Consider the following 20,838-nt stretch of genomic DNA (forward strand, 5'->3'; position numbering starts at 1 on the left):
GTTTCCCAGCAGGATTTAGGTACTGCAGCCCCGAAGGTCACAGGACCTGGTTTGCGGTGCCGGGGTCCCTGGGGAGAGATGGGCTGTTGTCCCCTGGCCAGACAGGCCGTGTGTCGTGGGGCAGCTCCATCGCTGGGTGGGAACGGTCCTGTGTTTGCCAGGGTGCTTGAGCCACGGGTGCTAGAAAGTGTATTTAGAGGCTGCTATAACTTGTGTGCAGAGGTGACTGGCTGAATTGGGCCCTCTGGGGGAAGCAGGCAGGGAGCAACCCCCACTTGGATCATCCCAGATGTGCTGGGAAGGGGCCACAGTGCTGGAAAAAGTGTGGCGGTTCTTCCTGGATCCAGAGAAATCTGGCAGACAGGGGCAGCGCCTGTAGGGCCAGGCAGGGGTTTGGGGTGTCGTGATTTGGACTTCCAGACACCAGAGTTTCTCCTCCATCCCTTTACATGTACCTGATCCCTTTGGGGGACTTCTGGTTGAATGGTTCATCTCAAATTACGGTATAGGTTGTGTTGCTTCATAAATCACAGCAAAGCACGTCCTTGCCATCAGTGCTCCAAAATGGGTGTTATTGAAGGAAGATAAAAAAAATCTACGATAAAAATCTCCTTCTCATGCTTCTGATTTAGAGCACGCTGCATTCCATAAATTAACAGCACAACATCAATTATCAGACTTTCCTCTTACCCTTGATTATTTTTTTTCATTTGTTTTGGGCTGATGCACCCAGTTCTGTCCTTTTCTGGTTAGTGGGACATCCATTTGTCTCAGTGATAGGGGTGAAAGGGGATGGCTGAAGCAGTGAGGCAGCTCCTTGGGGGGCAGGAGCCTGCAGGGGATGGGAGATCTGGCGTGATCCCTTCGGTCAGCATCTCCACTGGGGAACATCAGCCTCGTTTGTCTGGCGTCAGGGCATTTCACCGAGCATCTGGCAGCAGGCTGTAACCCGTGCACCAACAGTCATCTACCGTTTATTGAAAAACCTGTGTGCCGGGAGCTTTCTCGTAGGCAGTGATCTGAGGGGAGAAGACAAAGAAGTTCCAAAGATAAGGACGTTAGTAAGAAAAAAATTCATTTTAATTTGTCCCCGTAAGAATAATGCCTGTGGGCACACCCTTCTAGCCACCTTTTGTGATTCCAGAGGCCGGAGTGCCACTGTCAAGTAGAGAAGTGGTGGTGGTGTTCAAGGCAGTCACAGTCCTTGTATGACTTTTGTAAGTAGTTCTTGCTTATTCCTGAAAGCTTTGCTTTCAGCCATGAACAGCGAGCCAGCTTTGCATAGCTCCTGTTTGCATTTGGAGTTGTTACTGCAGATTGCCAAGTGCAAACACAAGGCACGTAGAAGGGTAAATCTCCTGCCCTTTGCGTACAGTCTTTGCCGAGGATGAGAGTGAGATGAGTTAAATGACCGAAAGCCTTAGGCTAGGACATGCCAGTTGCAATAATTTTTTCACTCCATCATCTCACCTTGCAATGTCGCTCTGCCTTATCCAGCCACCAGATGTTTGATGGATAATATAAGTGACAAGGGCAAAACCTCCTCAATGTATGCAGAGGAAAACTTCAGACAGCGAGGACGGGTCTGCTGGCTCCTGACCAGCTGAGTCCTGCCTGTCCCTTCCAAAGCCTGCCTGGCTGGAGCGAAATCCCTCCTTGGACAGGGTATGGTGGGGGATCAGACCTTGGTCCTGCGAGTCCCCAAGTGCTCTGGCCTCGCTCCAGCAGCACACTTAAGCAGACACACAACTTTCAGCACATGTATACTGCCATTGGAGTCACTGGGGCGGTTTGCATGCTTAAAATTGAGTATATGCTTAAGCTGGCTTGGGACCAGAGATTTCAGTGCTTTGTAGGTCCTGTCCTTGCTGGAGCTTAGATAACTAGCTCATGCAACTTGGCGCTTGCTTTTAATGAATTCATAATCGGGCCAAAAGAATTTATCTTCCCAGACTTGGAAGGCTTACAAGGAAACAACTTTTAAGGGGTTTTTTTTGAAATTTTATTATTTTCTAAACATAAAATTTCACGTTTCTCTGTAGTCCTTAAAGAAACACATTTTCCTAGTGTTCTTGGAGGAATCTAAAGACTTGGAGTGAGCAATTTCTGAAACGCCCAGAGCCGACGGAAAAGTATCCGGGACGTGCTGCAGGGCCAGGGCAGGACTCGCTGCCCCTGGAGGGGCCGGCCGTGATTTTGTGCCTTCTGGGAAGATGTGGCATTGCACTGGGCTGTCCTTAGGCAGAAGGTTTCTTTCTGGGCAGCCCTGGCACAGACTTGCCTGGTGACCTTGGGAGAGCTACTTAAACCTTGACGTTCCAGCTCTTCTCTGGCACAAGCAATAAAACTCTGGGTATCAGCACTGATAACTCGTTCTGCCTCAGCTGAGGATTTGGCCCTCTAGGTGAATTTTGGCATCTCCTCCATTCCCTGATCTTAGTCGCTCAATTAAGAAGTAGCATGAGCAGTTGTCCAAACCAGTTCCTCCTGTAATGGTGCTGTGTCCTTACGGCAGCTGCCCAGCTGCCCCGAACACAATCATTTCCATCGCTCTGATTTAATACCTGAATCTGTCTCATGCCGTTTGTGAAATACATTAAAATAACAGTAGGGATGCTGTGAATACAGCAGGCTGTGCACATAGTATCAGACAGAACCCTAATGAACTGAATGTTAACACGGCAAGATTTGCTGCAGAAAGTGCCAGAAGGTCATCGCTCCTGTTATTCCCTAAGAAAAGCCGGTTACAGCATAGGTGTGTTGGCAGCAGATTAGACCACTGACATGGACTCCCCTGCTGTAAATGACTCAGAGACGCTAATTTTGACGGTGCTGAGGAGCGCTGCGGGCAGGTATGCGGCTTCGGGCAGCAGCCCGGCGCTGCCACGCGCGTGCTGGGCAGGAAAACAGATCGCCTGGCGAGCTCTTCCCAAACACCCGGCGAGTGCCTCATATTTGCAAGTGAGATTTATTTATCCTGTGCACAAGTAGTTATTAGACAGTAGCTTGGAGCCGACGTGTACATTATCTCATAGTGAGGTAAGACAAATAAATTACAAGTTAGAGGCCCCGAGTGGGATTAGTGATGCACCTTAGGAAAATATTTGGTTTCTGTTTATATGTCAGCTGGGCTGTGAAATGTTTCATCTGGAAAAGGTGATACGAGACCAGAGAAACAGTTGTTCTTATAATGCGAAAAATATTTCAGTTTCATTCTTAACTGGTTGCTAGTGATGGAAACCAAATTTCACATTTCCTGAGCGTCGATGGCTGCTTTCCTACAGATTCTCTCCTGCAAGCTTTCTCCCAGGCGATAAGAAACTGTCCCTTTATCTCTCCTTGTTTTTGAACATTGCTCTCACGTTGCTCACAAAGAAGCAATGACCCGAAGCCCAGCAGAAGTCCATGGGAGACCCTGCGTGCGGGGCAGGAGGAGGTGGAGGATGCTCGGGCCGGGTTTGGGGCGGTGTGCCAGGCACATCCCCCCTGCTGCACAGCTCCATCAGGCAGGACTGGGGGGGGGAAGCCTTCGCCCCCCCTCTGCAGCGGGTTTAAAATGCCATTCAGCAGCGGAGGAACCATAGCTGCGATGAACTTGGCCTTTCCAAGCATTACACTGTTTCTGTTACACAAGAGTCTCCTATTACAAGTTGAGTGATATATTAGTATATAGCACAGTTCCAATGTTTTTTCAACACTAAGATTTCTTTAATTCAAATGAAACAATCAGAATTAAATTCCTTGGCTCAGACCGTTACCACTAATTCTCAAGCAATATGACAAATCCACGCTTGTGTCTCAAAGTGTAACATAAGATCTTAGTTATCCAGAAAACCCCAATGAGTTGTCAGATCTTTCCTTACTTATGGGTAAATGTGAGCTTTTTATAATCCATTATGCGTCCTTTGTACGTGTATATGTATGCGTGCATTTGCACATGCCACCAGATTGATAATAAGTAAGATAAATCTTGCTGTTTTCTTAAGGGAGGTAATATATTATTCAGGTCCCTCCAGTGGAATTGGCATATTTCTGCCTCTCGATGTGAGCTTGCTAAGACGCAGAGGATGCCTGCAAACCTCTTCCGAAGAGTTAAGAAATGACTTGGCGTATAAACAAATAAGCAAATAGGGATTGTTCTGTAGTGTCACAGAAATAGCAGATGGAGCCTTCCTGCATCTTATGCAGCTTTTCCCAATGAAGACAATGCAACAAAGGCTTCAGCATCATAATGTCGCAGCGTTTATTCAGATGAGAAGTAAAACAAAATCCTCGTCTAAAAAAACCTCCACTGAGATTTAATGGAATTCATTGTGTGTTTAAATTTCCTAGGCATTGCTGAAAATCTCAATAATCATCTTATTGTAAGCTTGGCCTAAGTCGTAGATCTTCAGAGAGTGGGAACTTTTACTAGGAGAAAAAAAAGTTACTGGATTTTCTAATTTTAACCCGGGCTGAGAATTATAAGTATGTGAATACCACAGGAGAACAGTTCCAACCTTGCAAGAACTAAAAAGTGCTGAAGATCTTTTGTGAATCCTTTTTTAATGAAATTTCCAGACCTGGAGGTTGAAAGAACATCAGGTGACGTTTTTCTGCAGTGCAGAATCGTACCTGGTAACGCGCACCCACCCCGACTTGTACAGAGCTCTCAGGTTTTCAGGACACTCTACTTTCTGTCAGGATTGAACGTAAAGAAATATTGATCTCAAAGGGGGCGTGGGGCTGATCATAGCATTCCTGATTTTTTTCCAGGCATTGTGATTCTGCAAAGCTATAAAGAGTTAAAATACGCCAGAATCTTGCTGTTCAAGGGGGGGGAAACATTTTTTTCTTGGAAATTATTTTTGTTACAAAGGGGTATTTTGTTTTTAATGTCATAAAAGCATCCAGTTATACTGTAGTTTCCGTCTCTTTTTGCTTTTAGACCGCTAAATAAATTGCATCCAGTGTTACCAAAATACACTCGTGTTACTTTCCAATGCACCATATTCCATAGGCGGCAGACGAGTCGCACCTTCTCCATGGGTGCACACAGCAGCAGAGCCTGCGCAAAGCAAGACAGCAAAGCCCTGGCCTTCGGGTACTGCAAAACCACAGCGTAAATTTCCGCTGATGACAAAAAAACACAGATTTTTTGCATTTTATCTTTTAAGTCCTGCCTTGGATGGATGTCGCAGCCTGCCTCCGGTTGTTAAACCACCCCGCGTCCTCTTGCTGACCTCGGCACCTCTGGGGAAGGCAGGGGCTCGGGCAGGGCTGCCGGCACCCTGGGTGATGCTGGGGGGCTGGGGGGGCTGCCGGCACCCTGGGTGATGCTGGGGGGTTGGGGGGGCTTGGCTCAGCTTTTGCCAGCCCAGGGCTCGGTGGCAGCACTGCGGTGACACTCGGGTCCCTCGTTTGGTGGCCAGGTGTATTACCAGCGGGCTGGTGTGAAGCTGCAGTTTGGATGGCATACAACAGTCGCAGGGAGCATTCAAGGCAAAGGCAGAGTTTAATAAATATACTTAATCATTTATGTTTTGACCTTCACCTAGACTCGTACTCAGGCACAGAAAGCGGAGAGCTGAAAACGTACTTTGTCAAGGCTCCTTTGGCTGATGCAGTGGTAAAACGGGGCAGCTTTGCTCTGAGGAAAGGCAGATCCTTCAGAAAGGAGAGTAAAAGGTCAGAACTAATCCAAAAGGACAAGCAGTGTATGTCTGTGTGTATATTGGGTTTCACATATGAAATCCAGTCATGATAAATCTGATGGCTTTAGAAACATCTACTTTGATTAATGAAAACATAGTTCCCATAGACCATGGGTTTCATACTTCAAAGTTCTCCTGGATTTAGAACCTTAGGTTTTGCTTATTCATATAACATGCAGGAAACTATTTTTAAATGAATAAGGGAGTTTAAAAAAAAAAATAGAAAAGGCAAACGTTTCAACATCGGTGGTACGGATAGACTGGATAATAAGGAGCAAAATTAACAAACAACAGACATTTTATTATGCATTTTACAATAATGTTTACATTCTTTCCTCTATATTTGTTTTTCCTTGAAAAGATTTATGTATTTATAAAAATATCTCACTGCTCCAGCTCTGAAAATTGCAGCCTCGCTCACATTTGAAAGCCTTCAGGATGGCTGTGATCGCTGGCCATGTTCCCAATCATCTGAAATGCTTCTCCTGAGCCCGTGGTTAACCCCTTGTGCAGGACCAGAGGAGAACAATGTCTGTGGGGCGGGGAGGAGGGCGAGGTGCTCCCTAAGGATCTGCCCAGCTCACACCACGGCACCACTGTGATCCTCAACGCTGCCATCCACCACCTTGGCCACTGTCCGGAGCTGGGCAGCGGCAGCGTGTGGCCACTGCCGTGTCAGACACGGGCAACGGCTGGGCAACCTCCTGCCCAACTGTCGCCTTTATCCCTGCCCTGCCGCCGGGCACGGGGGCTCCCTGGTCCACCCCGCCGCTGGGCTTGCTCCTCCCAGCAGCTGCGCATTTGCTTAAAACTCATTTAGAAATAATGACAGAGGAATAAACAGCATTTTTGTTTACCAGTCCTTAGTGCACTGAGGGATGTAGGAACCTCTTGGCCTCGTTTAGCCAAAAGTTCAAAGGGATTTGAAAGCGTTCGTTGCCTGTGGGGTGGGTACCCCGGCTGAAGGCTCCATTAATTAAATGCACTCACAGGATACAGAGCTGGTGAGTAATGTCCTGTTTATAGCAGAACTGGGAGCGATTCTGGAAAAAAAGAAACTCTGTGGGAGGGAAAGACGACAGGGAAAGAGAGTTACTCACAAAGGCTGTAGCTCCTGCCGTGGGTTCCAAGGGCAGTAATTAACACTCACGCCCTGATTGTACAGCCACAGGCGGAGGTGGGCTGTTGCAGGGTCTGTCCCAGCTCGGGCGGTGTGTGCAGCAGGAGAGGGGCGGGCAGGCAGCGTGAGCCGTGCGGGGCAGCGTCGGCAGAGCACCGGCAGCACGTGCTGCCGAGCATGGGCACATGTTCCAACGCCAGGCACGGGACAGGGCTGGGAGGTGCCGCTTCCTCTACGCTGAGATGTCCGTGGGTCCCCAGCCGAGCGCGGAGAGCTGCTGCTGGGCGGCATTCCCCCTGGAGTAACAAAGTCGTGGTGTGGAAGCGAATTGGCAAACCCTGTAGGAAAGTTCAACCTTTAATATTTAAACGGGGTATGTTACGATTTGACTCACTACTTCGGGCAAGGAATTTCCATGTGCTGGTTCCTCACCCGCCCATGGGATTCTCACTCCCAGCTGAGGCTTTTCTGGGCAGCGCTGTCACGCTCACGCTGCGGTTACCAGCGCGTCCGGCACTGAGCGGAGTGGAGCTCCCGTCAGAGTCCGCTTCTGCTTCCCAGGGGGCCAGAAACAGCAGGGGCTTGGGATGGGTAGCCCCTCCCCTCCCTCCGAGACCGTCTTGGGTGCACCCCGGGGTCTGCGGCCCCCGGGGGTCGGACCCCCATCCCTCTCCTGAGAAGGATGCATCTTTTATCAGTTAAAATTGGCAGGTCATTTCCTCTCCTATTTACCCTGTTATTTTTGCTCACACTTATGTTGCAATATGCAAGGTGAGGCTCAAAACTGTCAGGCTCTTTAATAGAACCATTACTGTATTTTTGGAGAACGAACTCTTTTTGATTTACTGTTCCTTAGAAGACAGGAAATGGAGCTACTTGATTTCATATTTTAAACAAAGCCGTCCAGAGGTTTAATGAAAAAAATTTCCCCTGGCTTTCAAATTAAAGGGCTATGGTGAAAGATTTAGCTTAGCTATTTTGACTTAGAAAAATAACACGCTAGAAGCATTAAAATATTCTGTAAAAATATTTTTTACTACTAGATTTTTTCAGAGAAGAAAATAAGCTGCTTTGGTTTTCTCAGTCTTGGTTGGTAGGGCTGTGAAATGAAAGGACATTTCCAAGGTCTGGGTTGTTTTTTCTCCTTTGTAGAATTTATTTTCCTTTAGTATTAAAAGCCTCAAAACAATTGCAATGCAAAAGACAAATCCTGCGCTCGTAAGCAACGTAATTTGGTATGAGTAATAACAGAAGCCATTTCCATTAATAAAATGTGAGAAACGTTTAGCAGAAAGATGGGGGGCCTGATTCTGCTCCACCTAGCAGCGGCCCGAGTAAAGGGCAGTGCTGGTGGGGAGGCAGACGTCAGTGGAAGAACAGAAGTGGCAGATGGGTATCAGGAGAAAATTAAAGTTTTGATAGGAAAGCCCTGCGTGTGGAGCGGAATTAGCTTGGGGAGTGTTAGGGGCAGCGTAAAGCTAAACACGAAGCACCTTCGGCCTAGATGTTGGAGCCAAGGTTGCTGCTTGTCCCACGCGGTTTGATTTGGGGTTGGGTTTTGGTGGTAGTGCCGTGGGTCTGGGACGGTGCTTGGGCGTCGTACAAAGCGGGTGATGGTCTTGATATCCACCCGGTTTCATCTCCAGTAGATAAGGGGAGAGGTTCTGCTCACTCGAAAGCACCATGCGGTGGAATGAAATATTGGCACGGTTTTAAGTCAACAGGATTTTTTTCAGTGATTTAATGAGGTTTCACCAGATTTCACTAGTAATTGCTTCACTAAAATAAGACCTCATTTGCTTCTTTCCTGAGTTGTTTCTAAATGAATTGCTCCTTTTAGGTGGAACCTGGTTCACTCTCAAAGCTGCCTTAGGGCTGGGGGACAAGAGGGGCTCGGCTTCACACGTCAGGGTCTGATACTGGTGGCTGTCAGTGGGACTTCAGCGTCTGTCAGTACGGGCATGGGGCAGAGCCTGCCTTCTCTCAACCCTTCCATAATCCCTGCGATCAGCAGGAGCTTTCCCAGCCGCCTTGGTTCTGCACTTACCTTCTGGCTGCGGGTTTGGGGGATTTTGAGAGCAGGACACTCCACTGGGGTTTATTTGTAAACTTCTCTGCGGCCGATGATGGGGAATTGGATACGTTATCAACTGAGATACCGGGATTGAAAAGGGGAGAGAGAGGCAGCCAGAAAAAGAGATTACAATGTAATAAATAGCAAAGATGTGGTTAGCTGCTATCGGTGTAAGTTTAATGCCATTAGCTCGTGTGCCGTCGGTAATGACGTATGTAGGGCAGAGAACCCCAAGGCTCCTGGGGAGCAACCAGCCCATCGGCCATTTCACACGCTTGGCCAAAGAATTTCCCAAGGTGTAAAGATACCCAGGACTTCATTCTGTCTTGAAAAGAGTTATTTTACTTTGATACGCGCGCTGTCTGCTGATGCAATGGCAAGAAGAACAGGAAGGTCCATGACAGTCAGTCTTGTTTTTCCTGAAGCAGTTTTGATTTACATCAGAGAGGGACAGAGCAGGGACTTTCTGGTAGGAAGGGACCTGCCTGTTCAAGCAAGGTCCCATTTTCTACCCCCACACCCCCAGTAACCTTGGTCACACATCTGCGCATTCAGCTGTGCGTGGAACCCCTTTTATCAATGTGTATATTGAAATAAGGAGGGATTTGTGGATTCCACAGCAGCACGGAGCAGATGATGGTGTGCAGACCTCCTCTGCCCCCGCCGCCTGTTACTCACCCGCGGGGTACAGCGGTGGCCGGTGAATCATAGCGGGATGCCTGGACGTGGATGGAATTGCCAGATGTGTGCTCCTGACACGGAGGAGGAGTGAAAAGGGAGGAAAGATAAAACTAGAGCTTCACCAGCCTTACGGTTTTTTACAAGAAAACTTTCCGTGCAGTTAATCCCTCTAACCTGCATTTGCATTAACACTTGCCACCTCACACATTGCTGCTAAGAAGTTCTGGCAGCTCTTGGCCCTGATTGCGGAGGTAACGCTGCACTTGTCTCCTTTGCTCTCACTCAAGTATCTCAGGAGCCAGAGCCCGGCACTCCACAAAGTTTCTGCCTGTACACATATGCAGGCATCTTGGCAGAGCTTCAAAAGCCATTTGCCTTATTATTCATATGTCTGCTTATAGGAGCAGAAATGCTCCCATTTCTCACTTTCAGAATAAGGGCAGGCACTAGTAAAAAAGAGATTTCTCATCTCTGGCACAACCCTGCAAACCTGTGGGAGCTCATCATCTCCCCGCTGCCACCCTGGGGCTTTGGGATGCAGATTTCAAAGCCCCCCTCCCCGATAGCTCTCCAGGTATGGGAAGAGCCCTGTCAAACCCAACTAAGATTGGTGGGGTCTTGGAGCATGTGCAGAGTGGGGATCTCAGGGTTGCACACAACCACAGAAGGATGACTTGAAAAAAGAAGCTTCGTAAAAAGACAATTTTTGCTTTTCCTCCTGCAGTTAGGATAGCTGGCAATGTGGAAGTGTTGCAGGGACTTAAACATTGTCAAAATTACTTTGCCTCCTTGCTGCATTTTCTCAAACAAGCTTCAAGAACCCTTGCTTTAAAACAAATTGGTAGACTGGAGTAACCTTACACATCCAAAGACCCATTAGAAGTTGAAATATTTGGTCATTCCTCCTCTCAGTTTAAACTGGGATTCATCCAGAGTTCAAGTGCATGTATCACATAAGAGCCACGGTCCCATTTTGTAGAGGTCCATTTTAGTGTTGATGGTTTTCTAGTGCCAGGAATCTACTCTGCAGCCAGGCAAAGAGATAAATCAAAGTTGTGCGCGCTGATGAAATTCAGGAGCCAGAAGTCACCATTGCAGCCCATATAAATCCCTGAATGCCAGCCCCGGTGCTTTAGTCCATGCCATTAGAGTTCAAAATTATCTGCCCCTCTTTGCTGATGTATGGATTAACCGGCTGCCCGAGTGTTTACTAACGGTTATCACCCGGTACTTTGGACGTTATCAGAGGAAGGGACGCCTGCCGCGGGGCTTGGTCTCTCACCCTTTCTATTACCACCTGTCAGTGGCAGGGAGTGTGCTGTGAAGCTGTACAGTCACAGACTACAAGTGTAGATAGTTTCTGACGGCTGATCAAAGGGGAAAACCAAAAGCCTGATAACAAGGACGTGTTTCATGTACTTTTAACTCTGAGAAACGTTGGCATTTGCATTTTTTCCCCTCAGTAGGCTGGCAGAAACCAGGCACAATAAACGCTGCGTATTCAGTTACCTAATAGTTGAATAAATGGTATGTGCTTGAAGCAACAAAGCATAACTGTAATCTTGTTCCAAGTGGGAATGATTTAAGTAAGCCTTTGCAGAAGACTTGCTGTATAATAAAGTAGAATAATTTTAATTTGTACTTTGAAGTGATCTTGAATTCAGAATCTAATCTCTGCGTTCAGCACACCACCATACCCTGCTGTGAATGAGGTAATAACTGCAAGTTAAGGAATTATTTTAAGTATCTTTTGTAGGTACGTGCACTCCATCACAAAAGCTAGCGTCTTCAGTGAGACACTGGTGATGAAAGGGTCTCTGTTCACTCACGTTTGACCTAACATTTCACAGTGCAGGAACGGAGAAAACCCACAGATACCCCGGGCTGAAGGAAGGGCACGCTTTTTTCCTCCAGGAGACATGCATCAAACACACAGCTGAAAGCAAGCCGTCCTTTCCTCGCCAGGCTGCTGCACTGTTGCACTGCCCTGCCGAAGAGAAGGGATTTTAGCTGAAGTTTGTGCCCACTAGCAAAGTCAAAACGGTTTGACTGTTTCCATCATCCGAGATGAGAAGGGGGAAGGCGGGTGCCCAACAGCAGCCTGGTGAAAGATCAACTTCAAAAGTAATTTCTAGTTTGTGTACTTAGTAACATACACACAGCTTTTTAATGTTACACGTCATTTTACGTCAGCATCATTACGCTGCTTTCCTGACTCTCACTACTGTGAGAGCAGAATCGAGTCTGTATTTTTAATTTAACCTTTTTGTTTACAACCACTTGGTCAAAGTTGTTCAGTACTCAGGGCTCTGCTGTTAACACCAACATTTTAACTAATGTGCCACAATTAGCTCTTCAGAAACTCCAAAGGCAAGGGCTTCTCTCTTTCCAGTGCAATAAACAACACGTATGGAAGTGGTTTGGTCCCAGAGTCTCCCAAACATCTCCCGTTTGTTTGTTGAAGGTGCCTTCGACCGGAGCGTGACCTTGCTGGAGGTGTGTGGGAGCTGGCCCGAGAACTTCGGTCTCCGCCACATGTCTTCCATGGAGCACACTGAAGAGGGCCTTCGGGAGCGCCTGGCCGATGCGATGTGCGAATCTCCCAGCAGGGACATAGTGGGATCAGGAACAGGTACAAAGAAGAGGTGTGATCAGAGATCACGTACATCTCACCCAATGGTGATTTTTTTTTTTTTTTTAAGTTTTGCTTTTCCTTTTCTCTGTACGCTCCCTCTCTGATTAATTAACTTTTACTGGGATCTTGGTTAGTGTAAGAGAAGTCATTTATAAAAAGAAATTAGTAGTAGACCACATAAACACAGCCTGAAAAGCGTAAAGTAACTTGAAGAAAAATACTGGTGCTTGAAGCTTCCTTATCATACAGCTGTGATGAGGGCTCTCCTCCCTCCCCTGCCAGCTGGGGGGAATCTGAGCCTCTGTGCAGACTGCTGCCCTTGCCCACCCTGCTCCAAACAATGTCATAATCACACACATCCTCATTTTGTGTCCTGAATAGAGCCACTGCAAAGCGCTGGTTCTGTAATCCAAATTAATCCATCTTCATCAGTGTCCATTATATTGATAAATTACATCATCTGTTTAAGTAAATGGAACGGCACGTCCGAGATTATGCTGCTCAGAAGGGCCCAGTGGCAGGAGATGCTCAGAAATGCTAAAGTGCAGTTATTGCGGTTTTATTGTCTCCATTAATTTTGACTTGTTTTAAAAAATGTCCTCTAGTGAAAGGACTAGGCCCATCTTTGATCCGTGCACCTTTTGTGTTGTGACCAGCAGCTAATAGCAATGGTGGCTTCTAACATCAGCTGCCAGCTCGCTTGTCACTCTTCTGGCAGCTTGCCTGGGAATGGAAAAGAGGGCAACCTCTAGCAGAAATTTATGGGAACGCCAACCCATGGACATTACAGGAAAGCTGTGTGGAGCAGAAGCTGTCTCTTCCTTCTGCTGTCACCTTCATGTATTGCCCAGAGCCTTGTGCTGCTCCGAGCTCTCCCTGCTCCCGCGGAAGGCTCAGGGGCTCTCCCGTCAGGGCTTGGCCATCTTTGCAGGTGGGTGGCTATTGAGCACGTAGCCCACGGCAGGTCACCAAACCACTGCTGCCTCCCACAGCCAGGAGGATGATGCAAAGAAGCAGGATTGAAGCCCTGGTACCGGTACAGACAGCAGTAGCCAAGGTGCTGAGTGGTGCAGAAGCACCTTCGTAGCCCACCTTGTCACCTTTCAAACTGTCTTCCCTCTGATTTCCATCTTGAAAAAGGTGGAGGCAAGGGATTGTTTAAGATTTGGTATTAACAGAAACACTTAAGTATGGGTCTCAGTTACAGATCTGGGGCAAATTCTCGCCAGCTTGTTGCCTCGGATGTGGCACTTAACGTGTCTGTGACCCCAGTGCTCCGTCACGGCAGCGAGGGTAGAGCTGCCTCAGACTGCTGGTGTGGAGTTCCATCAGCTCAGGGCTGGGAAGGTGGAAAAACAGGCTGTGAGAATAGGCAAAGGCACGTATTTCATCACTGATTGACCCATACTGTGATCAGCCTGAACTTTGGGATGGTATCCGCTTCCGATAAGGGTTCAGCTCCCCTCAGGCTGTGTACATTAGGGGAAAGGTGAGGGGGATACTTCCCCTGAAAGCTGGAGCCATCTGGACATGCCAAATTAAGGTGACTGCCTGCCCCAGAGACTTGATGTTATGTTATATTGTAAACCGAGAGCTTTGCCATAGACAGAGGTCTGTGTTTTCCTTCCATTTTCACCAAACCCAGCTGATAGCAGTGAGTGCCAGCGTCTCTGGCATAATATCAGGCTCACAGTGCTGCAGGTGTAAAGACAGAAAGGAACTGTTTATAGAGATGCCATCACTGAGCTAAAATTAATCCGAAGAGATTTCTCCCTGCTTTTACTCTAGACACATAAATCTTCATAACGAGCGTAAGATAGATGCCATCTCAAAGCAGCAAATGTAAGCAGCAATAGCGAGTAACATGAGCACTGACCCAACTCACCCCATCCCACCACCCTCCTCTCGCTGTTGTTACGCTCTGTGTTTTCCTGCCTCTCGTGGGATTCTCTCTGCCACTAACACACTTGATTCTCGGGATTTGGGCACATGGTGACTCAGTGCAGCAGAGCGGACCTAGCGATAAGGCTGTGAACTCCCATGCCCTTGCTGCTTCCAGCCCCCAGCGGCTCCTGAGCTGTTCTCAGCAGATGGCCAGAAGTTCTCTCCTGCTCGGATGATACCTGGAGAAGTGCACTTGCCTGGGGAGGCGGCTATGCAGCACGCGTGGCTGCACGGGCTGTGGAGCACGGGAAAGTGCTGGCATCTGTCTGCTGGTTAATTAATGGGGAAAGATGAGTTTGGAGGTACATTACCCTTGCTACAAAGAAGCAGTGTCTCTGTTGGCTCATAACAAGTAGGATAGTTTTTACTTCCCCCAGAACCACTTAGATCTTAACAAACCTAGGCTGAACCGAATTATCTTTGGAAAACATTCACTTTTCTTCCTTGGATTCTCTGCTGCCCGCTCACCTCAATGAAACGATAGCAAAGAGTTCAGCAGAGGCCACCGTAAATTTGCTTGTTGGTAGTTGATTTATATGTTGGTAGTGGTTCCAAAGACAGTATTTATATTTCTGCATTGGATCCAAAATTATGGAAGTTGTAAACCTCCCTTTAATAATCCTAAAATGACTTCTTTAAAATTATGCATGCCTTAATGTTATGCATGCTTTTAACCCCTGCCTGTGCTCCTTGGGTCCTCTTCAGTCCTTAAATATATTTTGCAGAGATGTAATGAAACTTGCAAAGGCTTATTTGAACTGAAACCATGAATTAATGACAGTTTCTCACTCTGAATACGAAGATACGTGCCTGTGCAGTGCTTGGGTCTGCTGCGTGGGCAAAGACAAAATGGGCAGTAGGGTGGACAGTGAGACTCTATCAAGTGCTCAGCTGGTCCTGACATGCACTTAATGGCAAGAGATAAATAGATTCTTTTAATGCCTTAACTGTTAGGACATAGCTGACACGTAGATTTATATAGTAATCAGGGCTGATACGCTGCAGCAGCGTGGGGGAAACACATGCTGGTACAGAGACCGCTTTGGGGAATAGATACTCGCCCTGTCTGTCTGTCCTACCTGTCCCCTTGCACTGCGGAGCAGGGCTGGCAACGCCTCGCTGGTTCAGTGGTCCTGGCTACTGGCAGAGGCAGAAATGACCCAAAGATGGGTTACATGGGAAACATCGAACTGGGGGATGCTAAAAACATGAGGAATAATCTGGCGTTTGCAAGGAAGGGGAGTTAGATGGCCTGATGGGTCTTTTCCACCTCTGACTCCAGCTAGTTGCCAAGGGGCTGTCAGACAGCGGATGGGAGAAGAACCAGGTCTGGAAAATGACCCCCCAAAAATCTACTTTCCTTGTGACCTAAATGATAACTCCAGTCATCCAGCTAGTTGACTTGATTGGGAAACCAGCTTTTCTCCTTGTTATCCAATTATCCAGACGACCCGTGTCTATCTCAAGTGGAGGCTGCTGTACATAAGCTGTCAGCCTAGATACACATTTCATTCCAAAGAAGTCGTAAATTGGCAAAGATGCAAAAAGATGTTTTTGCTGTTTCAGTTTCTGTCAAGCTCTCACTGAAAAAAAAAAATTAGGGTCTACTCACAAAATGTTAGTGGTCAGTGACCTCTTTTGCTTGCACAGCTTTGCTTTCAAGCAGCTACAGTATTTACATTTGCAGTGTAGTTTCTGAGTATGTGCTGGAGCTTCCTATTGCATGCTCGAAAAAAATACGACAGTATTGTGATTTATGAAACTGTGCTTCCAGGAGACAAATATCCCTGACAATATTCCACACAAACTGGACATGCAGAAACTGCCAGCCCAGGCTGGAAATCTTCCCCTCCAGAAGTACTGTAATCAGTAAATCCTCTGATTTATGTATTCCTTCAACAAGTACATTTCTTATGTTTTCAAATGCCTTTTGGTCATTTCTAGGGATAATATTGAAAATTAGCCTACAATAGGGGTCCAAGCCTTTACAGTCTACTTTCTGAAATACATCCTTGGAAGACTATTTCTGTGGCTGTCCCCATGCCATGGGAGTTAAGGATGCTGAAGCCCAGGAGACAGCTTCCCCTTGTGTTCTCAGCTCGTTCGCTCTGGGCTGAGGATGGCATCCACAGCTGTGATGCTGATGTGGGTATAGATTCTTCCTACAGCAGTCTAGCATGTTCCATGTACATCCCAGGGACACACGTTTGCTAGTCAGGTTGACTTAAGATGTAGGCTGGCCTGAAAAAAAAACAGTGGGTCAGTCAGTCCCAGGCAGGGGACACTAACCCCAGGACAGCAGCAGTGAGCGTGGAATGGAGTGGCTCTGCCTCTGGAGCACCAGGGGGGAAGATACTCTCAATCTTGCGGAGTTTGTCCCATCTTCTCCTCCCTCCTTTGACCTGAGTGAAGGGTTTAGCTGGATGTTAAGTCTAGGCACATCTTCAGGCTTGACTTTCATGTGATTACCAAATCAAAGCCCATCCTCTACATTTTCTCAGGTGTATTACTGTAAAGCACATAGCACAGTGACAGAAGGGTAGATTTATTCTTTGGGAGACACAACAGACAGGTTTCCAAGGGAGACTTGTCAATATATAAAATAAATAAGTATTTATCACTGCTCAGGTTATTTTGTCAGGATAGGCAACACTACAAACTTTAGTGATAAATGTGCAGCTGCCACCATCAGACCCCTGGTTTTTTGTGCCGCTGGGGTCAGGGCAGCTGTGGAGGTGCAGGATGGGGCTTATTGTGTGTGCAGTGTGCGATCCCAGTCCGTGCCTGGCTGCTGCGTCCTCAGTTGCAATCTGTTGGGCTGCCTGAATGTTGTACTTATATTCACATCTAATTTATTTTGACAAAGCATACCCAAATCCACATTGCTGCAGCATTTTACAAGTGGTGGAACTGTTCTGTGGACACACTAGAGCAGAACTGCTTTTTGTGGGCATGTATCCTTTGCTTTTTTTAATTCATCGTGAAATTTAGAACCGTACAATGGCTTGGTTTACACTGCAGTTTGTGGAGCAAAATGACGTTTTTCTCTATCTAGCCTGTCTGAGGAATACATATGAACTTGCAGTGGGAGCCTGTATTAAAAACTGCAGAGCACCCCCCAAATTTGGCATCTCAGAACCAGCACTGTAGGTCTGAACAGGGAAGGATGCGAGTATGGCACCATCAGGGTCAATACTAACCCACAAGATTTGAAGAATTTAAAAACAAGGTGTTTAAAGCCCATTAAAAAGTTTCAGTTTAAAAAAAAAATTAAAAAGTAAAAAAGGCTCGTTTTCTTCCAAAACTCCAAGTCTGTCAACTCCCGCCCATGGAAAGGTGCAGCAGTGAGGTGCAAACGCCGCACCGCACCCTGTGCCTGCCCATTGGAAGAAACTATCTGGATTCCTTCCAAATTTCATGAACAAATTCATAATGCGATGAAGAAAGCTCATATGTTGAAGCAAACTCTTTAACCTGATTAATGGGATGTAAGTAAGTGGAGCTAATTAGACGTGCTGTTAGGGAATAGCCTTTGCAAAACCCAGGATCAGTGCTCAGGGCGGTTGGGATCCTGGTCCCCAGCCAAAGCCATGTGGTTACACCAGCCTGAGCCTCTCTGGGGTCTTGACACCTTCGAGCTTCGCAGGGGGATGTTTTTGAAATCTTTACGTGAAATCTGTGGTTTGGAGAGATGAAGGCACACACTTTTGGGCGTGCCTGGCTGCATGGGGAGCATGCTCTGCCGCCGGAGGGAGGAGAGGGAACCGCTGCCCCCTGATCCCCTGCAAGGAGCATCCTTCCTGGGTTTCTTCAAAAAGAGAAAATGCCTGTGGTCACAAACTGTGTTCAGAGATGAGCAGCCACCTGGACGTAGATGTACCTGTACCTTTAGTGTCAGGAGCAGGATTACCCTTGTATAGAGTCAGAGCTTCAATGGGTACCTTGCCATCCCTCCCTTTCTTCTTACTTTCTTTTCTTTCCTTGCTCTTCCTTTTAATTTTTACAAAACAATTTTTCCCTTCCCTCTCCTCAGTTGGTCATAATCCCAACTTGGATATAGGAACACAGGAACACAGACCAATTGATTTTCCCTCTGAAGAGCATTTCTGCAAAGAGATTTCTGCATAGGTTCAATGCAAAATCAGCTTGGGCAGCAAACACACTGGTGTATCAGATAACGTTGATGCTAAAAGCAGCCTTTGAACTTTCAGAATATTCATCCTGGGGTCAGAGATTAAATTACCCCCTCAAAGAAGTCTTAAGAGCTCAATACAGTTCTTCCGACAAAAGATTTATTCGGATGAGCCTCGTTTAAAAGAAATGAAAATTCAGGGCTCCTTAGGAGCCACCATTTTTGAACTGCAGGGTAAGAAGAGCAGCATTTGCATTGCACACATTTTAACACCGTTTTCTTTGTTATTTCTCACGTGCAACACACAACGACAGCGCTATGGCGCTTAGTGCTCTCCTGCCCCGTCCCCAGCCCTGCCAGGGCCAGCAAGGGCACCTGTCACTTCCCAACCATTTCCCAGCTTGCCACCAGCCCCGGGAATTTTTAGGGGAATTTCTTCCAGGTCGGACGGTAAGGGGGTGAGGGGGTGGCTGCTGATACACAGACATGCCTGGTGTGGCTTTAGGTGGCTGTGTTTGTGGAGGAAGCCCACTGCTGGTTCCAAAGGGAGCGCAGGGACCTCCAGGCGGTTCTGCCTTTCTGCCATTTGATAACAAGTTGATAACTGTGTTTGCTTACTATCAGGTGTGGTGTGGGGAGATTCCTTTTCTTTTTCTTACCATTAAATCAAGGCGGTTTTTTAAGAAATATTTTATTTTTGATACAGACACAGCCGGTGAAGTAGCAGTAAAAAACATCACCGCAAAGAGGCACATGGCTTTGAAATGTTTTGGTATGTAACATAACTGTGTTGTTATCAGGTCTTAACTTTTGCACAAAGACTATTTCTCCTTGTTCTAAAAGCAAACCGTCTGTCAGCTTTGAAAGGATTATGTACATAACGTGGCCATAGGGGAACAAAACAAAAAATATCTAAGTGTCTCAAATAATTTCACAAATAACATTGTTCTATCTCCCTCCTTAAACGAACAAGAGTTTCTTTGATATTTTTTTTTAAGTCAAATTTAGGATTCTGCTGTTCAGAGCAGAGAGGTCACAAGGCCCTAATGTATTTAGCATTGACTGCCCTCTCTTGTAGTGCGTCTATTAGTCAGTAATTTGATTTGTACCTATTCATTTGCAGTCCCTGCAGGAGCTCTGAGCTGGCCCCAAGTATAATTGGTGCTGTCTCTATTTTTACATCATTAGATTAGCCCCGACTCCTGGCCACTTGTTGTCTGCGCTTGTCTGTCCATTTATACAACCTAATGTAACACAAAATTCATTACTGATCACATTACTTTCAACTCTGAAGCCAGCTTTGTGATAAACATTTTGTTAACCCTTTCTTGCCAGCATACAGACCTGGGGAATAAATGCACTTTCCCTTTGCAGAAAAATCAATATCATAATAAAACAAAGTGCAGTCACATTTCTAGATTTGTCATTCCTCCTGGAGAAAGAAATAAGGAGAAACATATATGAGATGACTAAATGATGTCTGCATCCAGGCATCTCACGCTGCTGTATACGAAATGAGCTCAGCAGTGTCCTTTCTACTGGAATATAAAGAAGTGACACAAGATAGGGCCAGCACTCTATTTAAAACTTAATTCCTTACTCATTGTTCTCCAAGTGTTTTAGCTCTTCTGTGCAGGCTGTAATTGGGTTATGACATTATTGGAACTGGACATTTTTCTTCCAGTGCTTTGTCTCAAAGTAGTTAACAGAGAAACAATTCCCTTTCTCCTTAGAGATTTGTTATTGCATTGGGTTTTGTTTTGGTTTGCTTTGGTTTGTGGTTTTTCCTCCTAATGATTAAGCAAATTAATTTTCCTACTGCAATACCCCAGTATTTCACAGGAAAATGTAAAGCTGTGTTCTGTCTAGCTTGGCTTTGCTCACATTGGATTGTTTCGCTGAGTACCTCCTAAAGCCTTAAGCTTTTTGCATCACTGAGGCTTCTGCTATTGATTTCAAGGGGAACAAGAGGAAAGCCACGGTAGGTATTCATTTAGGCCTGATTCTGTAAAGGGCTGAGCACCCATGCAGCTGTGTTTGCAGCATCATGCCCACGAGGTGATGCTTGCTATTCGAAGAAATTTATTTTGATGCATGCAAAAGCTGTTGATTTTTAACAGTTTGCTTAATTAATTTTGTGTTTGTACAGCTTGGCTTGGAAATCTGTTATTTTGAGTTTTCTAAATATTTAGAAACATTTCTCAGTGTTTATTAAATCTTCCCTTTAGAAGTCCGAGTGCTGAAGCCTGCCCCACACCGAGCGGTCCCACACTGAGCAGGGTGCAGGAGACTAGGAGACTACAGGATTTTTCCATCTCTAGTTTCTATAATTACCTTGTTATTCCTTTCAGGAGTCTTTGCATGGTATTCTTATGTAGGATACGACTTACAGCAAGCGTATCTCTCTTCGTAAGTATAAGAGCCCTCGTCTCCCAGCATTTGAATCAGGACTGGTATTTTTACAGCTGTTTCGTGAGCGAAAACTTGTTGCAGCTGCTGAGGTGGTGGCAGAATAAAGAAAAGACAGTTCCTCTTACTGCTGCCCAGCCCAGCAGCCCC

General features: G+C 46.5%; 1 protein-coding gene across 7 annotated transcripts in view; it reads left to right on the forward strand.

Moving 5' to 3' along the window:
* BCAS3 (BCAS3 microtubule associated cell migration factor) overlaps positions 1–20,838 on the forward strand; it is a 370,196-nt gene that overhangs the window by 334,539 nt on the left and 14,819 nt on the right. The window contains exons 23-25 of one of the 7 annotated variants that reach the window (XM_056357199.1): positions 12,033–12,200; positions 18,986–19,051; positions 20,631–20,688. In XM_056357199.1, coding sequence (XP_056213174.1) covers positions 12,033–12,200; positions 18,986–19,051; positions 20,631–20,688 — 292 coding nt within the window. Of the gene's footprint in view, positions 1–12,032; positions 12,248–18,985; positions 19,052–20,630; positions 20,689–20,838 lie in introns of those variants that run through there. The other 6 variants (XM_056357231.1, XM_056357222.1, XM_056357189.1 and 3 more) reach the window with 6 other exon arrangements.

The sequence above is a fragment of the Falco biarmicus genome, chromosome 1 (assembly GCF_023638135.1).
Source record: "Falco biarmicus isolate bFalBia1 chromosome 1, bFalBia1.pri, whole genome shotgun sequence".
NCBI lineage: Eukaryota > Metazoa > Chordata > Aves > Falconiformes > Falconidae > Falco > Falco biarmicus.